Consider the following 24,686-nt stretch of genomic DNA (forward strand, 5'->3'; position numbering starts at 1 on the left):
TTTCAATAAATCGTATTTGAAGTAGTAAGTTCAGTTTGTACATTTAAGTGTTGATTTCAACCCTTTCCTTTAGGCTAAGAACTTCTCTCTCAAGCATTAACATGTTTTCCTTCATTTCCAAGTTTTCCCTTTCACTAGCTTTAAGTAATAAATCTTTTTCCATACTTTCATTGTGCAATATATCGATCGTACTTTTGTAATGGCTCACTTTGTTTTGGTAATCAAAATTTTCATCATTATATTTCTTGGTCAATTGAGATTCATTTTCAACTCTAATTTCAAGCTTTTTGATTTCTCTTTCCAAATTCTTGATAGTCTTGGAAGTATTATAATTCTCATTATGGGATATATCCAAATCTCTCGTCAAATCATTAACCTTTGTTTCCCAGTATTTCAACTGTTCATTACCGTACAATTTTTCCTCAAGAATTTGAACTTTGCTACTGAGCTCTTTATTAACTCTCTTCAAGGAATCATTTTCTTCACTTGTAATCAAAACCTCCCTTTTAACTTTCTGATAATCCTGGATATCACCTCTACTAAGAATTTTAGATTGGTTTAGTTCGGACCTCATTGTGGTGGATGCTTCTCTTTGATTTTCCAAGTGGTCTCGAAGAATACTCATATCCGATTCGTATTGATGTATTTGGGTCGCATTATCATCTAATTTTTGATTTAACTGGATAATTTGTTCTTCGAGTGTTTCTTTTGTTTCAAGTAATTCATCTCTTTGACTAGTAGTTTCCGTAACAAGTTCTTTTAAAGAAGTGATTTGTTTGGATAGGTTATTGATTTTTCTTTCATGTATAACTTTTTCATTGTCTAAAACTCTCAATTTCTTTGCAAGGTCGGAGGATAAGTATTCAAGCTCACTTAATTTCGCTAATTTTAAACTTAATTCTTTATCAAGAGAATCCTTTTCCGCAACCAAATCTTCATAATCAAGTTGAAGTCGTTTGTTTTCTTTCACTAAATTTGTTTCAGTCTCCATCTTAAAATTTAAGTCCTTGTGAAGGTTTCTAATCTCTTCCTTGTATTTTTCATTCAATTCCTTGTTTCCATAATTTTTGGTATGATAGTCTAGTTTGTCATTTACTACACTCATTCGACTTTTTACTTTTTGCAATTCAAAGTTCTTATCATTAATCTTTTCTTCGAGTACGGAATTTTCATTTCTGATTTCTTTGATCATAATTTGACTAGCTCTGGATTCTTCTCTTGCTAATTTTAATTGATTTTTTATTTCTGTCAATTCACGAATTGCAGCCTGCTCATGCCTCTTAGAAATTTGAACAGCAGATTCAGCAAGTTCAAGTTTTCTGTAATACTCATCAGATCTCTTCTTATACAATTCGAGACTTCGATTAATATCGGAATTTTGAGAAAATAAACTATCATTTCTCACTTTTAATTGTGCAAGTTCTTCTTCATAATTTGAAACTGAAGATCTAAATGACAGACGTTTAGCATCATACAATTCATCTTCAGATTCTCTCAATAATGATTTTAACCTCAATATTTCACTTTTAGCGACGGTTAATTCTTCTCTCGTAGATTTTAAAGTTTTAGTGATGTCTTGGTATATCTTGACGAAATCTTGATTTGAACTGGATAAGGACATGCTACTTCTGCTGAGATTTTCACTTTTCGAAAGTGGTGATGGAATAGATACAGATTCATCCGTAGTTAAAATGTCTTGAAATTTCTTTTCAAGTTCGGTGACTCTGACTTGAGAATCTCTATATTTCTTTTCATAATCAGTCCAGCTATTTATTCCTCTAGTGGATTGTAACTTATTCAACTTCTTTTGAAGCTCAATGGCATAATTTTCCGCCCGTTGTGAATTTGCTTCCTCCTGTTCTAGTTTCAATTTCAAGCTTTCAATCTCCTCATTTAGAGTATCCACTCCAGACCTCAAAGAAATTCCTTCACCTATAGCCAAGGATCTTCTATTGAGACTTGCTTCATTTTTCGATTCTTCAAAAGATTTTCTAGCCTTTAACATATTCAACTCTTCGCTTAATTTTTTGTTTTCGAATTTTTCTTTCCGTAACATTGCACTGTGTTCATTCAACTTAAGCTTCATGTTAGCATATTCGCCTTTAAATGAAGGTTCAGGCGGGAGGTTTTCTTTTTCTTTCTCATTTTCTTTAGCAAAAATTTCCAATTCTTTAAGCTTATGGTTTAATGTAACGATTTGGTTCGTATATTCAGCATTTGCTTTTTTGGATGATTCGTATTCTGTTTTCAAAGATTCTAGAGATTTAGTAATCGTAGTATTTTCATTTACGGCTGTTGCCAACTTTTCCCTAAGCAATGATATATCTTGTAGATCAATGCGTTCCTTTGCATGCTTTTGTTTGAGGCTGTTTTCGGTATCTCTCAAGCTCTTTACTTCTTTCTTTAATTGGCTCGATTCATTCTCCAATTTTTTATACGTATCTTCCTTTAGTTTCAAGTCTCTAGTGACCTGCGCTAATTCACTTTTAATTTTATCCGAATATGCTTTCATTTCTGTTAACTGACTCTGTAATTCATTAATTTGTTTTTCACTAGCCTCAGCATTAGACCTCAATGATTTGATTTCTTTTTCTTTTTCTGTACCCGAGTTTTTATCAATAGCTATAGATTCCTTTAATGATGTGAGTTTCTTAGTAAGACTTTCATGTTCCGGGACAAGCTCACTATGCTTAGTCTCAATACTTTGTAATTGAGATTTCAATTGCTGATTCAAATCACGTAACTTGTTTGCCTCTAAATCAACCAATTCTCTAGAAGTAGAGTGCTCTTTTTCAAGATTGGCGATTAAGCTTTTATGTTTCAGTTTTTCTTCTTCATGCAATCTAATTGAAGATTCCAATTCAGCAATTCTGGAAGAAGAAGCTGAATGCTTATCATTTAATTCATTAATTTGAGATTCATTTTGCTTGATTTTCTTATATGATTCTTCAAGTTTCTTTTCTATAGCTGAATTATCATTAGATAACTTTGAAGATTCTTGCTTGGTGCTTTCAATTTTGTTTTTCAACTCAGATATGTTCTTAATGCCCTCCTGTTCAAGCTTTTTGAGTTTTTCTACTAAAGAATCTCTCTCTTTCACCATGCTAGTCGTCGCGATAATTTCATTTTCTAGTTTATTCATCTGATTTCGAAGCCTTTCATTCTCACTCTCAAGTTTCTCTTTGGACTTTAGAGTATCCTCCAATTTATCATTGGCCCTTTTCAAATTTTCGTTCATTTCTTTCGTATCAAGAACCTTCACAGAATCTTCCAAGAGCGGTTTAATGTGGATAAATAAATCCATCCATGGACTTAAATTCAAAGATTCATCCATAGTTTTGAATGTTCTGGCTAAAAGCTGAGAGGATTGGATCTCCGAAATTTTGGATTTCATACTAGCTCTTGTTGAATTACCTCTGATTAAGCTTTGCAAATCTGTAAAGGTACTTTTTAAACTTAAATCTCTCAATTCTTCAAGTTTGCCTAATATACCATTTTTGAAGAAAATTTTTGTAATACCCACTTTATAGCTATCAACATCTAAATGAACATGTTTTAAGATCAATTCACTATTTGTTTTTGTATTTTTGGTGAATACTTCTTTCTTATTAAGAATTGAGTATCTTGAGCAAAAATCATCGAAAGTCATTCTATTAGGATAACCAGCTCTAGTAATTCGAATTCCTTCTAGTACACCATTACATCGCAATTGATGCAAAATTAAATTCTTGTCCAATTTGTTCGGCTTTTTCTCGAGATTCGGTAAAATACACCTTACGAAATGAGGTTCTGTACGACTTAATTGATCCATCAAACTGGACAATTGTTCTTTATGCTTTTGCGAAGTAGTCTTTAACCTCCTCTTATTACTATTGTTCTGTACTAAGTGCTCGTCATTTATAAACAAATCTTTCACAAATTGATTTTCCGAAAAAGGTAATAGCTTTAAAACATTTTCATTAACAGGATCGTTATTCTTCTGTAACCAATTATCAACATTATACTCAACCTTACCAGCATAATGATGAATAATAAAACCATTCTTGAGCTTGTTTTGTTGAAATTTGCTGCTTTGACCTTTGCCCCAATTTGCAGCAAGTTTTTCAATAAATGTTTTATCACTTGCTTTCGGGACCATACATTCCTCATTTAAAATTTCAAGAACACCCATAGGATTTCTAGTTTCAATTAGGTCAATTGTTGGTTGTAAGTCTTGACCAAAATCAATAAATTCCCATTGTATATCTTCCCTTAAATACTCACTCTGTTCTAAAATAAAGGAATGGTGATTAAAATATTGTTGTAATTTTTCATTAGTATAATTGATGCATAATTGCTCGAATGAATTTTGTTTGAAAATTTCAAATCCTGCAATGTCTAATACTCCAATAAAGTTCAAGGTTCCTTGATGTGTTTCGTTTTTCAAATTATCGTTAATCCTTTCAATAATATATTGGAAAACTCGCTCATACAAGTGTTTCGCTAATGCATCAACAGCATATTTAACTTCAGGAGCTTTCTTGGATTTCTGAACAAACTCTCTACCTGCTTTAACCTTGGGTCTTAAAATATTATCCAAAAAATCTTGCCTTGATATGCCTAAAAGATCTATAATAATATCGATTGGTGCATCAGCCTTAAAGCTAGCCTGTTCTGCTTTCCAGGAATTGAATTCTAAATTACCAAGATGCAATATAATGGCAAGTATAGATAATATATTTGTTACTTCTTTATCAGTGAAGCCCATGGTATTAAATGCATCCACTAAAAAATTAAAATCTTTAGCATCATCTGTGTTTGGTATATTAGTTTTGGAGCCACTTAAGTAGTTATAATTTTTTACATCATCACTTAATCCAAAACCCTTTAGTTTCGATTTATCAAGTCCTTTAATAAATTGGTAAAAGATATGGTAATTTCTTTCTTCTTCAGATTGGCCAACAACTCTCGATTTTTCTAACAAATAGTAATCAATATTTGCACCATTTATTATCCCTTCGGAAGAAAAGTAGATTTTGATAAATTTTCCAAATCTCGATGAGTTGTTATTTTTGATCGTCTTTGCATTACCGAAACTCTCTAAGATTGGATTGGCTTGAAGTATTTTTATATCAATCGTATGGTTATTATTCTTCATAGTATTGTCAATACTTGTGATTGAAGACAAATACTGGATAATCTTTTTTGTATTTTCGGTTTTACCTGCACCACTTTCTCCAGTAACTAGAATCGACTGATCTTTATGGTTACTCAAAAGATTCCTGTAAGTACCTTCAGCAGTTGCAAAGATATGAGGAGGAGGCCTTTCATATTCATGATTATGAAACTTTTTTAAAACCTTCTTCTCATAAATAGGCAAAGATTTGTATGGATTTATCGCAACTAAGAATAAACCCGAGTACGTGTAGATCAAATCATCATTGTATCTCAAATATAAATTATAAACAACAGATGGCTCGTTCAAATGTGTCAACTCAGCCATATCATCGCATTTATTAAACTTCGTAGGATTGCAATTTTCTAGCTTATCGCTTTCCACTATTTTGTTCGTTTCATGGTTTCCATCGATTATCGTCACTTTACAATTACCGTCTTGTAAGTAGTCGGTTATATATCCCTTAGAGAAAAAATTATTGTCATCTGGAACCCAGACCCAGTTTTTCGAGTTGAACCCATCGTCCTCTGTAGACATACTCGCTATACCTGTATATTTACTTTTCCTTCGTCGTAGACTATTCGTTGTTGATGTTTTGGTTCTAAATGTAAACGATAAGTCTTGATTTTATCAACAAAGATGTATGCAGGACAACAAATAATTTTTCTCTGAAGATATTTGCAGATTCCAAGCTGATTCAATCCTTCTAGATAGAAAGAGGTATTTCATAATTTAATATCTTGGTTTTTATAGAAAATGAAGAGTTTTGAATATTCTACAGTATCTGTAGCTTTCTAGCTTTTAATGGTTGTACCCAACCTACAAATGATAAAAGCTTTTCTTTCATTTTTCGCTAAGTTTATGAGAAAAGTGTATTGGTTTCCATATCCATTGGATATGATATCTTATTTGACAGAAAGGTCAAGAAGACTTGTTCTTGATCTGTCTGTATTACAGTGCTAGACCTATCCATAACTTAATATCTCTATTATTTCATACATCACGTGATTATTAATATATCACTAGATTGCAACTTAATTAAGGAGCCATCTAGTTATCCTAGAGCTTATTGGAAGGCTAGATTTTCGTGAGAAAAGATATACAATAATCTGAATTAGGGAAATAGAACGTTAGAATCAATTATGATATTATTATTTTTTTCATTCAATAGTAGGTGAATCTTTAGAGTAGTCTTGAAATTAACGCTTTCAAAGTTTTCAGATAATAATTTGATGGCTCTGATGTACTCAATATTCTATGTGAAATTGTGAAAAAATGCTAATATGAGATATTTCATTTGCTTTGTCCCCCTGTGTGTTGTACTGTTATACTTCCAATAAATCCTTGATGACCTGTGATAAAATTAAATGATCTCATTGGGACGAAACTACGAATCTCTTAGATTATCGTAATTCATATTGGAATTGAATTAATAATTTTTTGAATTTGTTAACCAGATTCATTGAATTCTTGGAGGGGTGCTAATTTTATAAAAAAATCAAGAAAAGTTCAAGAGAAGTGTTTCATAGGGGATCATTATGAGCATAAAAAAAGGTAAATGATCCGAATGACATAACGAAATGAAGGGATCGAGACCGATATCATGTAGAAAACCATAATTTTTATGAATCAATGGGGCTATATGGCTGTCCGTTGCATAGTGAGAAACTAGGACCCTTAAAATTTATATTTTCAAAGAGCTATCCCCATTGTCGCGTAATTATTGAGACAACTCAAACCTTATAGTTTTAGATTTTGCTGCTTGACTACGTCTCCGACAGTAAAAAGACAGAACTCGTCATTCAGGCTAGAACGGTTCGTGCGCTATCACATATACGTTATGTTTTCTAGATAAGATGGCTCAAGATTCACTAAAAAGCTATAATTTGCATTTTAAAAAACCTATAATATATAGGTAGACAATAATATTAATATCATGTCATCATCTATTGAGAATACCTTCACATTTTGCTTCAAACTTCCTCGGAAAATAGATATACCCGTCGAGTCAAATCCTTTTACGAAAAAATCTTTCAGGATAAAAGAATTGACTACAACTAATTCGTACCCATCTATTTCCATAAATATTAAGCAGTATGTACTGTTTATAAGTGAGAAATATATTGAATCTTCAAAAAAACCTGCTGCAAAAGGTAAGAAGGCAGCTATTACCAGAGGGAGCTTTCGAACAAGGAACAAATTCATTATCGCAAGAAATCTACTATGCCGATTAGTAAAGCATGAAAGAGCATTGAGTAGTACAGAGATATCAAAAGTTGTTTCATTGGTACGTATTTACAGAAATATTGATGGTCACATCATTTAAAACATAAAATTTTTCCCCTACTAACAACACAGATATGGAAGGAAAGTAACAAGTCGTTGCATGACTACTTTGAATACCTCTCCCTTTTGGAAACTTATTGGTATGACAAATTAATGCTGAGTTATGGCAACTCAACGTTACAAGCAACCGCACCTGCATCAGTCAGCATAAGACTAAGTTCGATACCCTATGAAAATTTGTGCGCTAGTTGCTATAATAAGCATAAGCAAAAGAAATCTTCGATTTACGATTACTCCAATTCGGCTAAGTTTCGAATACACAAAAATTTTAAAGAGAAGAGAAAGACCATTTTGACTATTAAAGATCACTCGAAAAAGCTAGAAAAACTCCAGGATGCCTTCAGGATTAATCAATGTACCATTACTACTAATTTTGGAATTGTCACTGAAGATATGTTTTTCAATTCGCTTTAACTAATAAATAGGCTGAAAAACTCATTAGTGTAATTCTTTAAATAGATAAACCAGCATTTATGTTATATCTCTCAATATAATACTGTCTGTAATCGCGAAAGTTGTGAATTGCAACCATTGTAACCTCTGGTACCATAGAAACAATACACCAGGTTACAGATTTACTCTCAATGTGAAACTAATGCCTAGAATCCATCGATACGTATAACAGCCACTTTATGACATTCCACATCTCAATATAAAGTGGTATTGCATTTTGTATGAATCTCTGTTTTTGATTACCCACAGATAAATTATGGAGAGACATACAACATTGAACGATGCAGTAATGGAAGTCCCAGAGGACGAGAACATTAAGGCATACACAACTAGAGTGGAATCAGGAATTATTACAGGGGTATGTATTATGGTATTAGGAGAGCATTACAGGGACTAACAATGTAGCCTAAAAACAGCGTCGGTAACAACCTAACTCTAAATGTTAAAAATGAGTACGAGAACATATCCAGTGATGGCAACGGAATAGATAGATACCAATTATTAAAAGAAGAAGGTTATTCTCATGGGTTTCTCTTGGAAGAAGCATCGATTTCAGTGACCTGTGAAATCACAGATTCTCATTTTCAGCAACAACCAAAAGCTTCTAGGTTTGGCCGTGAGGTTCCGCATAATACGAATGTGTTCCCAAACAAGAAGAGAAGTCCCATATATGACTCAGAATCGTCAAGTAGATTCCTAGAGGATGCTTTCAAGGCTAATTCATATCCTACGAGCAAAGAGCGACACATTATTGCAAAAAAGTGCGGATTAAGTCCAACCCAAGTTGGTGCATGGGTATGTATGAGAGACCATATCAACATGCTAAGTACTAACAGTTTTAGTTCACAAATAGAAGAAATATTTCAAGATAATACCTAGGTCGCTATAAGTTACTAATAATACGAATAATACGAAGTATTTGTCACTGTCTATGTATCCTTATGTGTGTATAACTTGTCGATTAACAACCAACCAAATATATTTATGCTTTATAATAATTAAGTAATAATCATTGATGTACTACGAGTCAATAACTACAGAGAAATGACCAACAACTTAATTCTTTAAACTTTTGTAATAGTAGACTAATATTATAATGTATGCTTTCTCCGAGTGGATTGAAATTTTGGAGTTGCAACTAATTACCATAATTTTGTGGTACCTGACAACAGTATTGTTTGTCATTGTCGCTTCTCAATTGGGAATATATTCTTTACCCTTGATACCCAGATAGATGTATATTTCTTACATCCTATCTATGTTATAAGCCATACTTTTCTTTCTTAATACTTTTAAATTGAAACTATATATATGAGTAAATTCGCAAAAATGGTTCTTTAATATAATTATTGTTGAACTCTTTGCAAATTTGAGAGTATATATTCCAGAATTAGTAATGTGGTAAAAAAAATGGCTGGCTATCATATTCAGTGATTAGCCCTTTTTTCTGATAATACGTTGTAATAATGACTGAATACACAACTCCAAAGAAGGTGGCTGGTTGACGAAGCCAAGTTTTATTCGCAGGTTGCCTTTATGGCTGCTACTTGCCCTAATTGCTTCTAGTGCCCTACATAGTAGTCGATGACTTTATAGAATTGAGGGCAAGAGCTCGTGTGCCAAAGAGTTAAGGTTGCAAACTTCAGGCCTGTAGTATGTATTGGTGCAATGGGTGCGATAAATGAGATATGCACTGTACTTCGTTCTGAAACAAAATATGTGGGGACCAGAAATAATGATGATGAAACGAAATGTGGTAGATTCCTGTCACAGGGTAATGAACTCAATGGTAGTAAAGATGTGTTTTCCGTTGCAAGGATTTTATTATGTTATTATATTATTCTTTTGAACAAATACGTATATTGTGATAACAACCGACCACGAATTGTGAAATATGACAAGTGACGTAGCAAAGGTTATTCCTAAAAGGTTTACATCAAGGTTTAGCGTCTCTAAGACAGGGAAGAGAAGTAACAGTAATGTAAAAAATGAGACTATAAATATGAGACGACAAAAAAAGGTAAAGTCGATGCAGGTGGTTTTTTTCACAGAGCTTCCGTCTTTGCCAATTCCATCACTAGACCTTCAAGAGATTTTAGTCAGGTTCAAACAAGCGACAGGGAACTTCTCCGGAGATACGTTCTGGGAGTCTCAGATATTTGATATAAAGATACCGGTAAGGAAGAATAGGACTAAATGTAAAAAAGCGAGGTGTCTAAATGGTTTTATGGCATTCAGATCTTTTTATAGTAGATCCATTTCTAATGTTGAGCACCAAAGGGAGCTTTCATCATTACTCGGAAAGTTATGGAAAAATGAGCCTAACAAGGCAATATGGAATAGATATGCTATAGAATATAATTCACAGGCCATCAACCAAGATTTTGTGGATTGGCTTTTCAAGGCCTTGGGTTTAGAGTTAAAAGCGTTTTCATTTCCATGTACTAGCACAGTTAAAAATGAGAGTTGGACGTTTTCTTCTAGAAATAATGAAAATGCAGTTGAGGATATCTATTATGTCGGTACTGTGTGAGAATGATTCTATCGTTGTAAATAATCTATATAATAATAAATGACCGAAATACCCATAAACTCATTTACCATCGTAGAATCTATGCAGTTTTTAATTGAGTTGCTAAATCTTACTCAATACTTAATTAGTTGCGAAAGTACTGGCCTAAGTAACTCTTCAAGATGGCCCATTTGCTGATCAAGTATTGTGCTGAACATAAGGCCGTTATCTACAATTGCAAAACAAGACAATATTTATGGACTGAAGACGCGTCTGAATCTAAATGCTTATAATTGCCGGCATTATTAGCTCTCTTTCGTGTTTTTTGATGGATTGTTACTAATTGAACTTTTCCAGGTTTTCAAATTTTCAAAACCATTACGAGCATGAGAATAATCTTCCAACCCTTCTTTTACTCTAGATTGAGAAGTTGCGACAAATGTACCAAATCGATTCACCTTCTGATCAAGAGTTTTTCCACCTATTAAAACAAATTCGGTTATACCTTCATTTCCGTCACCGCTAGAAACATTCTTGCAACTGATTTCATCACCATCTCTGTTAAAGAGACATGTATCATATTCCTTGACAGGGTATTCATTGTTGATTATTAAATTATTGCCCCTGATTATATATAAGAAGAAATTAAAGTCCTTGGGTACTTTTTGGACTAAGCTAGCACCTGGCTTCATAGTTACATGGTAATAATGAATAGGGGTATATGCCAACTCCTTCAAAGATCCAATACCAGCATAGTCCCCCGAAATGATTTTAATGCGTAGTTTTCCATCTTGTTCTACAGCTTCTGGAATTTCATTACTTCTCAAGTCACGATAACGAGGTTTTGATTCCTTCAATTTCTCAGGTAAGTCAACCCATACCTGAATTCCCGCAGCGAGCGATTCATCCGTTTGAACCGGCATTTCTGTATGAACTATTCCTCTCCCAGCGGTCATAAACTGTAAATCACCCGGGAATATTTGACCTTTTGAACCCGTAAAGTCTTCATGAACAATTGAACCATTTAATACTAAAGTAATGGTCTCATGCCCTAGATGAGGATGAGGTTCGAAACCTGAACCTTTACCTGCTTCAAAATGATCGAATAATAAAAATGGGTTGAACTTTTTCAAAGGCAAATTTCCAATGGAGCGACGAATCTTGACTCCTAAACCTTCTGTTTTCTCCACCGCTCCAAGTATTCTATTAACGGTTCGAAAACTCATAGTCGAGTATTATTTACTATTTCAATGAAGGTTTGTAAGAGTATTAATAATTTACCTGGTTCAGTTGGCTGAAAAATACGAGCCACGTGATCAGATAGAACTATATGGTTCAATGAATGTACGAAAGGTAATGACAGTTCCTTCATATGTATAGTCTCCTTATTGAAATATTAGAATAGGACTTCAAATGATTCAAGATAATAAAATAATAAGCCAAAAAAAATTATAGAAAGGTAATCTATTTATTGAAGATTAATTTAATAAGAAAGTTTTGCAGCCAATAAAGCTTGTCAATAGAATAGACAAAAGAGCTTCAACAGAGTTTATCTAATCTTACGGCCATGATCGTCTATTATTTATGTCTATTAGTCATTATATACATTATTATACAGTAAATACATTTTGAGTATTCAAATTATGCTTATGATCAATAAAAGACTCATTTATATTTGTCAAGGTCATTTATTATTGCTTTTCGTATAGAGAGTGGGAGCGAATCTTGATGAAGCTTTAATCTTCGTGCAAATTTAGCAATGATGGATTTGGGAATTCTTTTCTTGTTCGCAAAGTCCAACACCCATCCCATAGAATCTATTGATTTAATCGGATCCTTTTCCGCGATACTAATAACAAGATTCAATAGTTCAACTGCTGTGCTTGGGTGGATAGTACTTTTGAAATTAAGGTTAAGTAATTCAGTTCTAAAATACTTGAATAGATGAAGCTTTTCTTTATCGTTCAATCTGGGAGAATGTAGTATTCCTGACATGATCGACCTCATGACATCATTTGTTAAATATGACTTATTGTTCTCATATGTGTGAAGAAGCTTAATGCACTTCATAGGGTCATCCTCTACCATATACTTATAAAGCGCACATTGTACAGAACGCGAATCAAAGCAAAGCTCTCCAAGTAAATCACGCATCTTAATGATTCCTGCCTTCGGTGTCTCCTTATTAGCCTTATTTATGAACCTCATAGTTTCCTCTATCAAGCTGTCGACAATATACTTTTTGCCGTAATCGGAAGCAACAAACTGAAATGAATTACTAAAGATGAATTTGTAAAGTGTATTGAAAACCATAGCAGTCTCTTTTGTTTCCAACAATGATAATGTTTGACCTAAGGCACGGATTCGATTATGAAACCTAGCCCTTTCTTTTTTACTTGCAAGTTTAAAAAGCTCTTGAAAATCATCAGATTGCTTTTCACGGTTGTTGCGTTTCATGATTTGTTCTTTGTTCCACACCCTATGCAAGAGTGTTGATAAAAATTCTGTTATGAGCTTTTCATCAAATATTCTTTCTTTTAATAGAAAATTCCTTGCCATTTCAACTAAAACATAACTAGATACCCGAATATTTTGTATGATATACATGTAAAAGCTTATGCTTATATTTTGGTCGATTTCTGCCTTTCTCATTTTTGGCAACAATGTAAGGACGATTTCAGAAGCAAGATCAGACTTATTAAAGCATTTCAATATATACATTAAAGAATCGAACGAAATTTGATTTTCTTCCTTGTTGAATGCTATTTTGTTTATGAAGTCAGCAAGAATCTTCGATTTATTGGTATTACCTTTACTGCCCTTTATTTTGTTTGCTATCAATTTGAAATGCTCTTTTGAATTTTTAAATATGGCAACTAGAGAGGATGTTAATATATCATCATTAATTAAGTTGTAGGAATCTACGATATTCGTAGTCATTACATCAACATCCTTAGTAGTGAGTATCATCCTTGTTAAATAATTGATTATATGCGAATTCAATTGAGAAGAGTTCATATTAAAACTCATTTTATAAAGCAAATATGTAGCTTTTATATGTTTTGGTTTTAAGTATTGTAATATATGCAAAAAGTCGTAGTCGTTCACTCGGATATAGCCATACTTCGAATATTCTTCAAAGAAGTGCTCAAAAAACAAACTCTCAGGCTTTTCAGATATTGAATATGCATCTTGAATCAAATTAATGTCGTTATTCAAACATTCAACATACGAGGATGATAAAATAGAAGATATCCAACCTTGCCTTTCAACGATTTCCTTATTTTGTAGAATATCCTTCACTGCCGCTTGTACCTGAACACTTTTAATGCAATTTGTGTCAGCTGTTAAGGCCAACTCAATTCTCCTTTTGAAATACAAAAGGCGAAAATATGGGTTAGTGCTACGTGAGTATTTTGCTTTTGCATTCTCTAATGCATCTAGTGTCTCAAAGTTGTCAAGTTCATTTTTATATTCCAAACTTGTAAAAAATGTATCCTTGTCGAGATCATTACTATGACATATAGTTTCAATTATTGTATGTTTTAGGCTAGGATTTGAGACTATTTTATCACAGGCAGACAAAAGCTCAAAAATCCCAAATGCAAGATTATTATTTTGTTTTAGTTCATCAGTCATGGTTTCTATGTATTCATCAACATCATTTAAAGTCTCAATGCTATTAAGGGCAATCTTCCAGCATTCTTCAAATTTTCTGTGGTATGCTAATCGCCTGAGTATCATTTTTTTGGTATCGTTTTGAAGCGATGTTGTGACATGGTTGACAAAATTAATATAAATCAGTGGATGTATTACAATAGGGCTATAAGTAAGTATAAGAACAAGCTTATTATATGTATCTGCTGTTCTTTCCATATCTTCTTTTATTTTCGTATCTAGCTTGGAGTATTCTACTTCAAAGACGACGTCATTAGTAACTCTATTATTTTCTGGTATCTCAGATTCCCTAATAATTAACGCATCTGCTAATAGTTTGGTCTCTTGTTTTATTAAGTTAATCAAAAACTCTGATACTTTATTCTTGATTGAACTTGGTTTTATATTTGCGTTGTCTTCGAAATTAATTTTTTGATGATTTTCATTATTTGAACTTAAATATACAAGATGACATTTGTATGGTGCACCAGTATTCCATATTTTAATTCTTCGGCTACTTCGATATCGCCTTAGGTTATTAAACATCTTACCACATAGATGGTCTATATACATGTAATTATCTAGATATAAATTAAATTTATTCTGTCTCTAAAGCGAAGCTTTATTTTCGCATTCTATGAGACATTTTTAGAAGATAAATATTCAGTCTAAGTAATCACTGAAGCAGTACATGTGAATGGTTCAGATATGGCACAAGTAATATGGAATTCTGATATAGACGTCTACAATTCTCAAGTGATACCTGTCCTGGTCGCTAAAAATATATCGAAATACTTATCCGTTCAGGATTTATTGTCGTTTGGCCAAGTATCAAGAAATACATTCAAAACAGTCAATGATTCTAATCTTTGGGTATCAAAATTAAAAGAGATGGGAGTATGGGACCAAGGGGTTATTCCTAGTGGATCGAAGGTTGAAATGAATGGATTGGATAGTCCGTTGACGTGTTTGGACAAAGTGGTGAAGTCACCCAAAGCAGCAAAGCTTCAGGTACGAAAAATATACCGATGTCTCTACCCTTATTATAGCGATTTACTCTCTCATAAGTCATACAATAAATTGAAGATTTTTAAAGATTTTCATACACCCGAAGACCAAGCTAAAATATTAGATAATCTATTAAAGCTCAACAAAATTGATTATGATGAACATTCGGGCTTAATGATAAAGGACAAAATCAACTCATTATTTGAAATATTTGAAAATGCGCTATTAAGAGAATTAGAGATTCATTATGATATTCAAGACTTTGCTAAAACTCGCAAATTTGTCAAAATCCTAACCCGTTTAAAGAACGAACAGACATTGATTGATTTTTTTCTCCAAAAAAGTATATTTGATAATGAAGATTGCAGATTTTTTAATGTAGAGGAGTTTGATGTGAATGAATACTTTATTGAAAAAGAAAATCTTATAGATACAAACTCCTCGGATGACGTTGCCACATTTGAACTTAATATTAACTTATTTGAAAAATTCATCGAAGATTTAGCCAAAATATTCAATAATGAGGCAAGAATTATAGATCAGATATTTCCACAAGAAATCCCAATGATGTATAAAGTTTGCGAGGAGCTTATAGCTAATCAGGTCATGGAATTATTTATGGCATTATTGGATGCCTCCAAACCCAAATCAATGTATTTAACTTTGGTTCCCTATTTATATCAGATTTTGACGACTACTTTCATAGAAAAACTAACAGCATGCGAAAATGTGGGCCCTAGCTATCCCAGATTAGTTCGTGAATTAATCGACATGCTGTACGAATCATTTGCGGCTGAGTATATACGAGAGGAATTGCAGATATTTAAAGGCAATTCCAGTCAGAGTATCAAAGATTGGAAGGATTCATTTTCAAGGAGGGAAGCTGAGACCACTCAAAGTATCTTGAAACATGTTAAAGTTGAAACCAAGAATGATTTCATAAGCAGTTTTAAGAAGGTATTTACTATTAATGCTTCGTCTAACAAAGATGAGAGTGAATCAGATGAGAAGAATTATTCAGAGATTCAAGCAAAGACAAAGATATTGTCTGAGAACTTGAAATCGTTAAATAAAATATTTAGTTTAGAATTGGTTATGGACATTCTAAATGAAGCGAGAGGTTCATTCAACAGATTGCTAAAGTTCAGGGATTTCTCAATAGTTGCCTTAAAAAAAGATATTTTGGCAAGTACACAAGAAGTGTTTATAACTGTTATCGATTCTACTGGAAATGAACATTTAAGACCAGGTTTTGAAAAGGCCTTAGAATATTTGAAAACATATAATCCTAAAGAGCTAGAACTAGACTCAAATTCGGAATCGTTTATCGAACCTTTGGTTTTATACTGTGAATTGATTAATATGGCCGATATGATTATACAAATGATAGATATATTCTATAAAGAGGAAATGCTCAATCGTCACATAGTGAAGCATGAAAATTCTATTTTGAATCCGGCCTTGCAAAATAAAAAGAAGCTTGAAGGTTTAGTAGATAATTATGTTGCTGATGGTTTAAATATAGGAATTGATGTTTTAATGACAGAAATTGAAAATGTTTATAAGATATATTTGAAAGATTCTGATTACAATCCATCATCCGATACTCCAGCAGTGATGGATGGACCCACTGAGGCCGCAAAAAAAGTTGTCAAGATATTGGATAACAATATTGACTTACTTGTTGGGAGTACGGATAAATCGATTGTTGAAGTATTTCAACAAGAAATTGCTGAGCGATTTTTTCAATTACTAGTTAAAACTTTAAAGAGGAGTACCATATCAGTATCGGGGGCAATAAACCTTATATCTGACTTGAATCTATATTACGATTTTATCGTTAATCATATCAAGACAAATAAGAGAATGGTTTTACCTTTATTTCAGTCACTTAAGAAAGTTGGCAGTATATACTTAATAGGAGGTAATGAATCTAAATCTATCGGCAAATTGGTTAGTGATCTTTCAAAATTCAACGGTATATTTGGACAGGAAGAAATTTATGAATTTGTACAAAGGAGACAAGATTGGCCATTAATTAAGAGGGATGTTGAGAAAGTTATGTATGGCTTAAGTTTAGGTGATTGTGTAATTATATAATATAAATGCATAAATTGACGTTATGACAGTAAATCCAAGTTGGAGTGAACTTTCACGTGAGCGAGTATACATTTAAAAAATCTGTTGATAATAATTACTTGAAGATGCCATGAATTGCATCATGCTTCGATGTTATAGATATATAAGTCTTGGTGTACAGGCGCATCGAGCGACTTCATTCCGGCGATATTCAAATGTATCTGCCAAAATTAATACTAAAGTACCTGAAATATACAGCATAAATGACATGAAGGATGAGAATGAAATAAATGCATCTATATTTGAACGATTATCTAAAGTTTATCAGATACTAAGCGGTAGGACAAGAAGGTTTAGGTATGCTGCTAATGAATGCCGTGATCTTTATATCCAAAGCAAGGCTAGTCTCTTAGACGACCTTTTACAATACCCAAGGATAAATAAAGATATGATAACGTTTCTATTTGTTAATTATTCATTTTCTAACTCGATAAAAGCACTTCTTTTAGATGATCTCAATCGTCTTCTATTAGCAGGGAACTTTGAGATTATCATTAAATCGTTCGAAAAGATGTTAGAATGTGGTATAGTTTCAGCTTCTGTAGAAGATAATTTTATGCATATAACTACCCATAGTGGACAAATAACAAAAATCGAATTGAGAAATGCACTAGCACAATTGTTAGTTAATCAGGCTCTTAACTCTGGTGAGCATTTGCTAGCATCTTCATTTGCATTGGAATTCAAAGCTTCTAGTATTCCTTTGAACAACGAAACCATTCGTCTGCTCCTTCGGTCACTAGCAATTGATACGACTACCAACTACATCTACAATTCATACACAATTATTAAGATCTTAAATGAATTCCCTACAAGTCATATAACATTATCAGACATGTGTGATTTACTACTTTATTTGGCAGAAGGAAAGCAGCAGCCTTTTTTTGCAAATATACTTTATGATAAAATTTTACAAAGTTCACTGCTTGATAAACAACTGGATGAAGATTTAAAAACTTTCCTCGAAGCCGCCATCAAAATGATACAGAAAAATATAGAACATGGCGAAATAACGAGAGCAGAAAAAATATGGAACTCAATAAAGGCCATAAAAGTACTTTCTACTGAGCATACAACAGTTTTAAGTATGCTAATAGAGAAACTTATAGAGGTAGATGAGGAAGCGGCTGGAAGATTGGTAAGTGAAAATTTATCAATAGATCTTGGCAGTAATCCAGATTTACAAGATTGCATTTTGAGGTTCGTCGGTACCCATACCAAACATACTGGAACTTTTGAAAACTTGGTAAAGCAATTAAAGCCACCATTAAGACGACTGACATTATCGCTGTTATTTGAAGCTTTTTTGCTGCAAAATAATGAATCTGGAGCAGAGAAGATTTTACTGTTTATATTTAAGTCGGAAAATGGGATTAATTTCTTAGACTTTGATTCCATCATCAAGAAATTAATAAAACAGCAAAAAATAACTGAATGTATTAATATGCTCAAATCGACTGATATAGAAATCTCAAAATTGGGGTATATTAGTATTTTTAAATACCTTATCCGAACTTCGAGTAAAGATAAGGAAGCATTCCTTGAAGATTTATCAATCCGCTATCAAAAATTAGGTAATGGTGATAAATGTTTTAGCTTATTGACAGCAGCTTTTTTTGACTATGTCTCAGAAAATATAAACAATCGAGTTAGTCGAAGTCTATTCACGCACCTTAGCCGAAATTCACATGAAGGTATTTCTCTTTTCCATGATAATAGGAATGAATTAAATCTAGAGCAGTATTCTTTTCCTAAGGGATTTCTGCATTTACTATCCTTGGACGGGAGTGCTAGATTAGAATGTTTGTGGATTATTTCAAATCAAGCCATAAAAGATTACGATTTAAACACATTGAGATGGTGTATAGAAGAGCTAAGGTTTTCTGGTGTATTACTAGAAGATATACTAAGTGTAATATTTACACGAGATCCCGAGTTCTATAGGGATGTACTACAAGAGGAGAACTTACCTTTTTCCTTCCAGCATTGATTACTTTTAATAAATGCAATTAGCGTTTATACAATATATTTACAGGCATATTTATAATTTAATCAAAAGATCATTTCTTTTTCTTATTTGACTTCTTGTCTAACAACTTTCCGCCCTTAACCTCTTCTACATTATGGCCCATTAATTCAATATAATCATCATGCTTTGTTTTTGCCTGATTGTTCTCGCCATCAACAACACTTTCAGATTGTATACCAGCCGCGTCTTGTTCCTCTTTTTGCTCAAACGAAGCAAATCTTTGTTTGAATTTGTTAACTTTACCTGTAGCATTCGGATTGATGCTGGCCAAATCGGATCTGTGTGGGTTCCATAATGTACTATTTCTTTGATCGTTAATCATTCTTATTTCATCTTTAGGTGCTTGAGATCTTCTTTTAATAACTGAGCCGTCACTAAGCTCTACCAATGTTTCAAATTGGTGGAAAATCGCAGGTCTTGCTTTACCGAGCCTAATCTTTCTCATTACTCTTCTATTGGATAAATGGACATCACCTTTCATGGCAACATTTCTTTGAAATGACTTAGAAACAGGAACGATCCCGTTCTTAATACTACTTCTATTAAACATTTGTAATATGTAAGTGTGTACTTTTCGTAGACGTACATGTATATTCTATTTTCTACTTGTAGATTTTTTCCATAATTTTCAGAGTAGTGCACCTGTCATTTTCTTCAACAATAAATTTATTTGATCTAACAAATTTGTTAAAAAGGACATTAGAAACATCATATCCAAGTCAAAAGACATTGATAAATCAATATAATAATGTCATTTTCCACACAAACACCGACAATCGTTGTTTTGAAGGAAGGAACAGATCTGTCTCAGGGTAAGGGTCAAATCATTAACAATATTAATGCGTGTTTAGCCATCCAAGAAACTTTGAAACCAACATTAGGTCCATTTGGATCCGATATTTTAATTGTCTCATCTAATGGAAAGACCACTATTTCCAATGATGGTGCTACCATTTTAAAGTTGTTGGATATCGTTCATCCAGCAGCTAAAATGTTAGTTGACATTTCTCGTGCCCAAGATGCGGAAGTTGGTGATGGTACAACTTCAGTTACTATATTAGCAGGTGAACTTTTGAAAGAAAGCAAAACATTCATTGAAGATGGAATTTCATCTCATCTTATCACTAAAGGATTAAGAAAAGCAAGTGAACTTGCTGTTGCAAAGGTCAAAGAAGTAGCGTTAGAAATCAAAAAAGATGACGAAGTCGAATTTCGCCACTTACTTGAAAGATGTGCTACAACTGCAATGTCATCCAAACTTATAAGTAAGAATTCTGAGTTTTTCACTAAAATGGTAGTTGATTCTGTGTTAAGTTTAGACCCAAATGACTTAGATGAAAAATTAATAGGAATTAAGAAAGTCCCAGGTGGTGGTATGGAAGACTCTTTATTCATTGACGGTGTTGCTTTCAAAAAGACTTTTTCTTATGCTGGATTTGAGCAACAACCAAAAAAATTTTCCAATCCTAAAATTTTAAATTTAAATGTTGAATTAGAATTGAAGGCAGAAAAGGATAATGCTGAAGTGAGAGTTGAACAAGTTCAAGATTATCAAGATATTGTGGACGCAGAATGGAAGATTATTTTCTCTAAATTAGAAGCAATTAAGGACACTGGTGCAAACATTGTTTTGTCGAAATTACCTATTGGTGATTTAGCCACTCAATTTTTCGCTGATAGAAATATTTTCTGTGCTGGTAGAGTTGCAGCTGAAGATATGGATAGAGTAATTAAAGCAGTGGGTGGTAGAATTCAATCAACATGTTCTAATATCGACGAACAGGACTTAGGTACTTGTGAAGATTTCGAGGAAGTTCAAATAGGTTCAGACAGATATAACGTATTCAAGGGGTGTCCTCAAACCAAGACTTGTACATTGATTTTAAGAGGAGGTGCAGAGCAAGTTATTGCTGAAGTTGAAAGATCATTACATGATGCTATAATGATTGTTAAAAGAGCAGTCACTCACAATTCAGTTGTTGCTGGTGGTGGTGCTATTGAAATGGAAGTCTCAAAACATTTAAGAGATTATGCTAAGACAGTAGCAGGTAAACAGCAATTAATTATAGCAGCATTTGCTAAAGCATTAGAAGTCATTCCAAGACAGTTATGTGAAAATGCAGGTCTTGATGGTATTGAGCTTTTAAATAAATTAAGAAGTGCTCATGCGAAAGGAGAAAATTCGTATGGTATTGATTTCCAAAAGGAATCGGTTGGAAATAATATGAAGAGCTTTATTTGGGAACCATCGTTGGTTAAGATCAATTCTATTCAATCTGCCACTGAAGCTGCTATATTATTGTTATCAGTGGACGAAACAATTCAAAATGAAGAAGCGAATCAAGAATCTAGAGGAAGAGGAGCCTACTAGTTATACTGTCTAATGTCGATCCTATTATATACCATTTCTTTATATACTAATTCTAGTGTATTATAGACCATTCCCAAATTATATACACTCAGGAAGTAATTCACATTCAATATTCTTTATTATTTAAATCGATAACTCTAATAATATATGTTGAATCAAGTAATTACGTATGTGTGCTAGTAGTCTAACCAATATTAAATGTAGTTGAATATTTAATGCTTTAATGAATTCGTTCATCGCATACTGCGTATAGAGATGAGTGTATTTTATTATGTATTTTTGAAGTATTAGATGCAATCATTAAACCTGGTACTAAAACAACAACCAAATATCCCAAAGTACTTTTAAAGTATAAATATAAATAGCACATAATATAAGTTCTTTTACGAATTGGAAATTAAAATCACCATAATATCGAAAACATCCACAAATGACTACACAGACAACCGTCGATAGAAAATTATCACACCAAGTAACAATAAATATACCCTTTGAAAATGAGAAACAAGCACTGATTGCATGTAATAGTTTATCACCAGACCTAATTTTAAGATCAACGGAACTATATGTTTCCTGCAAAAGTTCTGATAAAAATTTGATATGTGAATTTAGTGGTACAAGTGATAGGGTAATAAGAGTTGCTATTAGCAGTGTTATTGATAATTTAAAAACTATAATAGAGTGTATGGACGAGTTTGACGGTAAGGAGGATGTGATGTTTACTGAAGCATAATTCCTAGATGTATTATATAGGTGTTATAACAGATATAAAGAGATCAACCGTGTTTCAATCTTTGTGTAATTTTTTTAAACGTACTTTTTGATTCTGTTCATTTTCTTCATAGAAGAGCTTGATTTAGACTATAGGCAATGCAGCAAGTAATAGCAGTTGGGAGACAACCAGCTTGTAAAAGCTACAAGTCTACTTTCAAAATATTTAATAGGACGCTTTTTAAAAAGTTCCGAGAGCCTAAGAAAATAGCTAACTTCGATGAGAAGGAAGGCTTTCACCACGAGTATTCAATACGGCCAGATACTTTTGCATTCAAGGTATCAGGAGCCAACGAGAGATCGAGATCAGTAGTAGAAATTAACAAGGAAAAAGCTTCAAACATAGTGGATAGAAAAGTACACCCATTACAAAAGAACAACTCCAAGAATGGATTTAATGTCGTCGACTTTATCTATAGAAACTCCACTAATTACCCATTCAATGAACGTTCACCACAAGAAGTATTTAATGAATATCCGCTTACTAATTCAGCTAAACTATCTAGACGTTTACATCGCCCAAAAAAGATTAAAATGCTAACTTCCGATTTTATCGACGATTCACTTTATAACCCAAACTATGGCTACTTTTCACAAGAAGTAGAAATTTTCCACCCTGATAAGCCATTCGATTATAATAATATTTCTGATGTTGATGACTTCATGGATAACTGGCAAAAGGCTTATTCAAAATATGATGAAATGAACCCGAAAGCTTTTCAAGCCAAACAAAAGCTTAACGATATAACGAAACAAAATCAAGTTTTAAAAGAGACCGACTCGAAACTTGCTCGTAGAGCCAAACAACTTTACCAGAAGGAAACTGAATTAGTTCAGACTGGCCAATTTTCAAAGACCAAAAGATCGTTGCAATTATGGCATACTCCAACTGAATTATTTCAGCCCTATTATGGTGAAGCTTTGGCTCGCTACTTATTAGTCAACTATAAGTTGAATGGGTATTATCCATATAATGATTTAATAATTTATGAAATGGGGGGAGGAAATGGTACCCTTATGTGTAACATTCTCAACTACATTAAAGAGAACCAACCGGATGTCTATGCTAGAACCCAATATAAAATTATTGAAATTCTGAGTCAGTTAGCTGAAAAACAATTATCTAGTGCATTGAAGGCGAAATTGATACTGCAGGGGTTAGATTCTCTGAAGTTGGAAATAATCAATAAATCAATCTTCAATTGGGATAGAATAGTAGATGATCCTTGTTTTTTCATAGCATTGGAAGTGTTTGACAATTTTGCTCACGATTTAATCAGATATGATAATGTTACAGGTGAACCGTACGAAGGCCATGTGTTGGTTGATGAACATGGTGATTTTTACGAATTTTTTACCCCAGAACTAAGTTACTACTCAAATGCGTTTTTGCAATTACGTGAAAATGGACAATATCCGGTGTTGAAACATTCTGATACTATTCTGGGCAAAGTAGAGACGGCCAAAAGTATGGTTCCATTTGTAACCAATAAGGACAGAATTCATCCACTTTACCATTCATCCCAAAAGTTAAGAACGATGAACTACCTTTTACCTTTCAAAGATAATCTAACACCCGGAGAATTCATTCCAACGAAATTGTTGCACTTCTTTCAGATCTTGAAGCATAAATTTCCTCAGCATTCATTAATCTGCTCTGATTTTCACTTTTTACCTAATTCCATCAATGGATACTACAATGCACCAGTAGTTCAAACCGTTATTCAAGATAAAATGGTCGATGTAACTACCTACATGTGCTATCAAGGCTATTTTGATATAATGTTTCCTACTGACTTTGGGGTGGCTAGTGATTTATACAAGCAGGTTACTGGTAAAGTTCCAAGAGTCGAACTGCATCGCGATTTCTTAGAACATTGGGCTGACACTGATATTACAAGTACTAAGAAAGGAGAAAATCCAATGTTAGACTTTTATACCAATGTCAGCTTCATGGTAAGTTAGTGCATGCAGCCTAACGGCCGATATTTTTTAACTTGTATATAGTACTTTATTAGATATTTAATTTTTGCCGTACATATCACGTGAAATCACATTTTTGCATTATCTCGGGGCGGCCAGTTGCAAATAAATCAGTCAGACGCCATACCTTATATAAAAGGGCCGTTATGGCTCAACAAACCTTAATGCATCCTTGGAAAAGATATCTAGACATTCTCTAGTTGAAGAACTTTTTTGTAGAAAACTGAAATTAGTTCAAATTTTTTCAAAGTCTTTCAAAATT

General features: G+C 33.0%; 10 protein-coding genes across 10 annotated transcripts; 6 read left to right on the forward strand and 4 right to left on the reverse strand.

Moving 5' to 3' along the window:
• Positions 1-43: 43 nt before the first annotated feature.
• Positions 44-5,692, reverse strand: MYO1 (myosin 1; the record flags this gene model as incomplete). Its single annotated transcript, XM_015609972.1, has 1 exon — positions 44-5,692. One exon carries the CDS (start codon positions 5,690-5,692, stop codon positions 44-46), a length of 5,649 nt encoding a protein of 1,882 aa, XP_015469231.1.
• Positions 5,693-9,848: 4,156 nt separating this feature from the next.
• AC631_01143 (uncharacterized protein) lies at positions 9,849-10,487 on the forward strand (the record flags this gene model as incomplete). Its single annotated transcript, XM_015609973.1, has 1 exon — positions 9,849-10,487. One exon carries the CDS (start codon positions 9,849-9,851, stop codon positions 10,485-10,487), a length of 639 nt encoding a protein of 212 aa, XP_015469232.1.
• A 284-nt stretch (positions 10,488-10,771) lies between these two features.
• AC631_01144 (pirin family protein) lies at positions 10,772-11,692 on the reverse strand (the record flags this gene model as incomplete). Its single annotated transcript, XM_015609974.1, has 1 exon — positions 10,772-11,692. One exon carries the CDS (start codon positions 11,690-11,692, stop codon positions 10,772-10,774), a length of 921 nt encoding a protein of 306 aa, XP_015469233.1.
• A 439-nt stretch (positions 11,693-12,131) lies between these two features.
• AC631_01145 (uncharacterized protein) lies at positions 12,132-14,669 on the reverse strand (the record flags this gene model as incomplete). Its single annotated transcript, XM_015609975.1, has 1 exon — positions 12,132-14,669. The coding sequence occupies one exon, from the start codon at positions 14,667-14,669 to the stop codon at positions 12,132-12,134; it is 2,538 nt and encodes an 845-aa protein (XP_015469234.1).
• A 162-nt stretch (positions 14,670-14,831) lies between these two features.
• On the forward strand, positions 14,832-17,231 carry RCY1 (Rcy1p; the record flags this gene model as incomplete). The annotated part of the gene is made up of 1 exon (XM_015609976.1): positions 14,832-17,231. One exon carries the CDS (start codon positions 14,832-14,834, stop codon positions 17,229-17,231), a length of 2,400 nt encoding a protein of 799 aa, XP_015469235.1.
• Positions 17,232-17,478: 247 nt separating this feature from the next.
• Positions 17,479-19,260, forward strand: AC631_01147 (uncharacterized protein; the record flags this gene model as incomplete). Its single annotated transcript, XM_015609977.1, has 1 exon — positions 17,479-19,260. The coding sequence occupies one exon, from the start codon at positions 17,479-17,481 to the stop codon at positions 19,258-19,260; it is 1,782 nt and encodes a 593-aa protein (XP_015469236.1).
• A 70-nt stretch (positions 19,261-19,330) lies between these two features.
• On the reverse strand, positions 19,331-19,849 carry MRPL36 (mitochondrial 54S ribosomal protein bL31m; the record flags this gene model as incomplete). The annotated part of the gene is made up of 1 exon (XM_015609978.1): positions 19,331-19,849. The coding sequence occupies one exon, from the start codon at positions 19,847-19,849 to the stop codon at positions 19,331-19,333; it is 519 nt and encodes a 172-aa protein (XP_015469237.1).
• A 198-nt stretch (positions 19,850-20,047) lies between these two features.
• Positions 20,048-21,670, forward strand: CCT7 (chaperonin-containing T-complex subunit; the record flags this gene model as incomplete). Its single annotated transcript, XM_015609979.1, has 1 exon — positions 20,048-21,670. The coding sequence occupies one exon, from the start codon at positions 20,048-20,050 to the stop codon at positions 21,668-21,670; it is 1,623 nt and encodes a 540-aa protein (XP_015469238.1).
• A 430-nt stretch (positions 21,671-22,100) lies between these two features.
• Positions 22,101-22,403, forward strand: AC631_01150 (chromatin DNA-binding EKC/KEOPS complex subunit; the record flags this gene model as incomplete). Its single annotated transcript, XM_015609980.1, has 1 exon — positions 22,101-22,403. One exon carries the CDS (start codon positions 22,101-22,103, stop codon positions 22,401-22,403), a length of 303 nt encoding a protein of 100 aa, XP_015469239.1.
• A 137-nt stretch (positions 22,404-22,540) lies between these two features.
• AC631_01151 (uncharacterized protein) lies at positions 22,541-24,406 on the forward strand (the record flags this gene model as incomplete). The annotated part of the gene is made up of 1 exon (XM_015609981.1): positions 22,541-24,406. One exon carries the CDS (start codon positions 22,541-22,543, stop codon positions 24,404-24,406), a length of 1,866 nt encoding a protein of 621 aa, XP_015469240.1.
• Between the last annotated feature and the right edge of the window lie 280 nt (positions 24,407-24,686).

The sequence above is a fragment of the Debaryomyces fabryi genome, assembly GCF_001447935.2.
Source record: "Debaryomyces fabryi strain CBS 789 chromosome Unknown contig00014, whole genome shotgun sequence".
Classification (NCBI taxonomy): domain Eukaryota; kingdom Fungi; phylum Ascomycota; class Pichiomycetes; order Serinales; family Debaryomycetaceae; genus Debaryomyces; species Debaryomyces fabryi.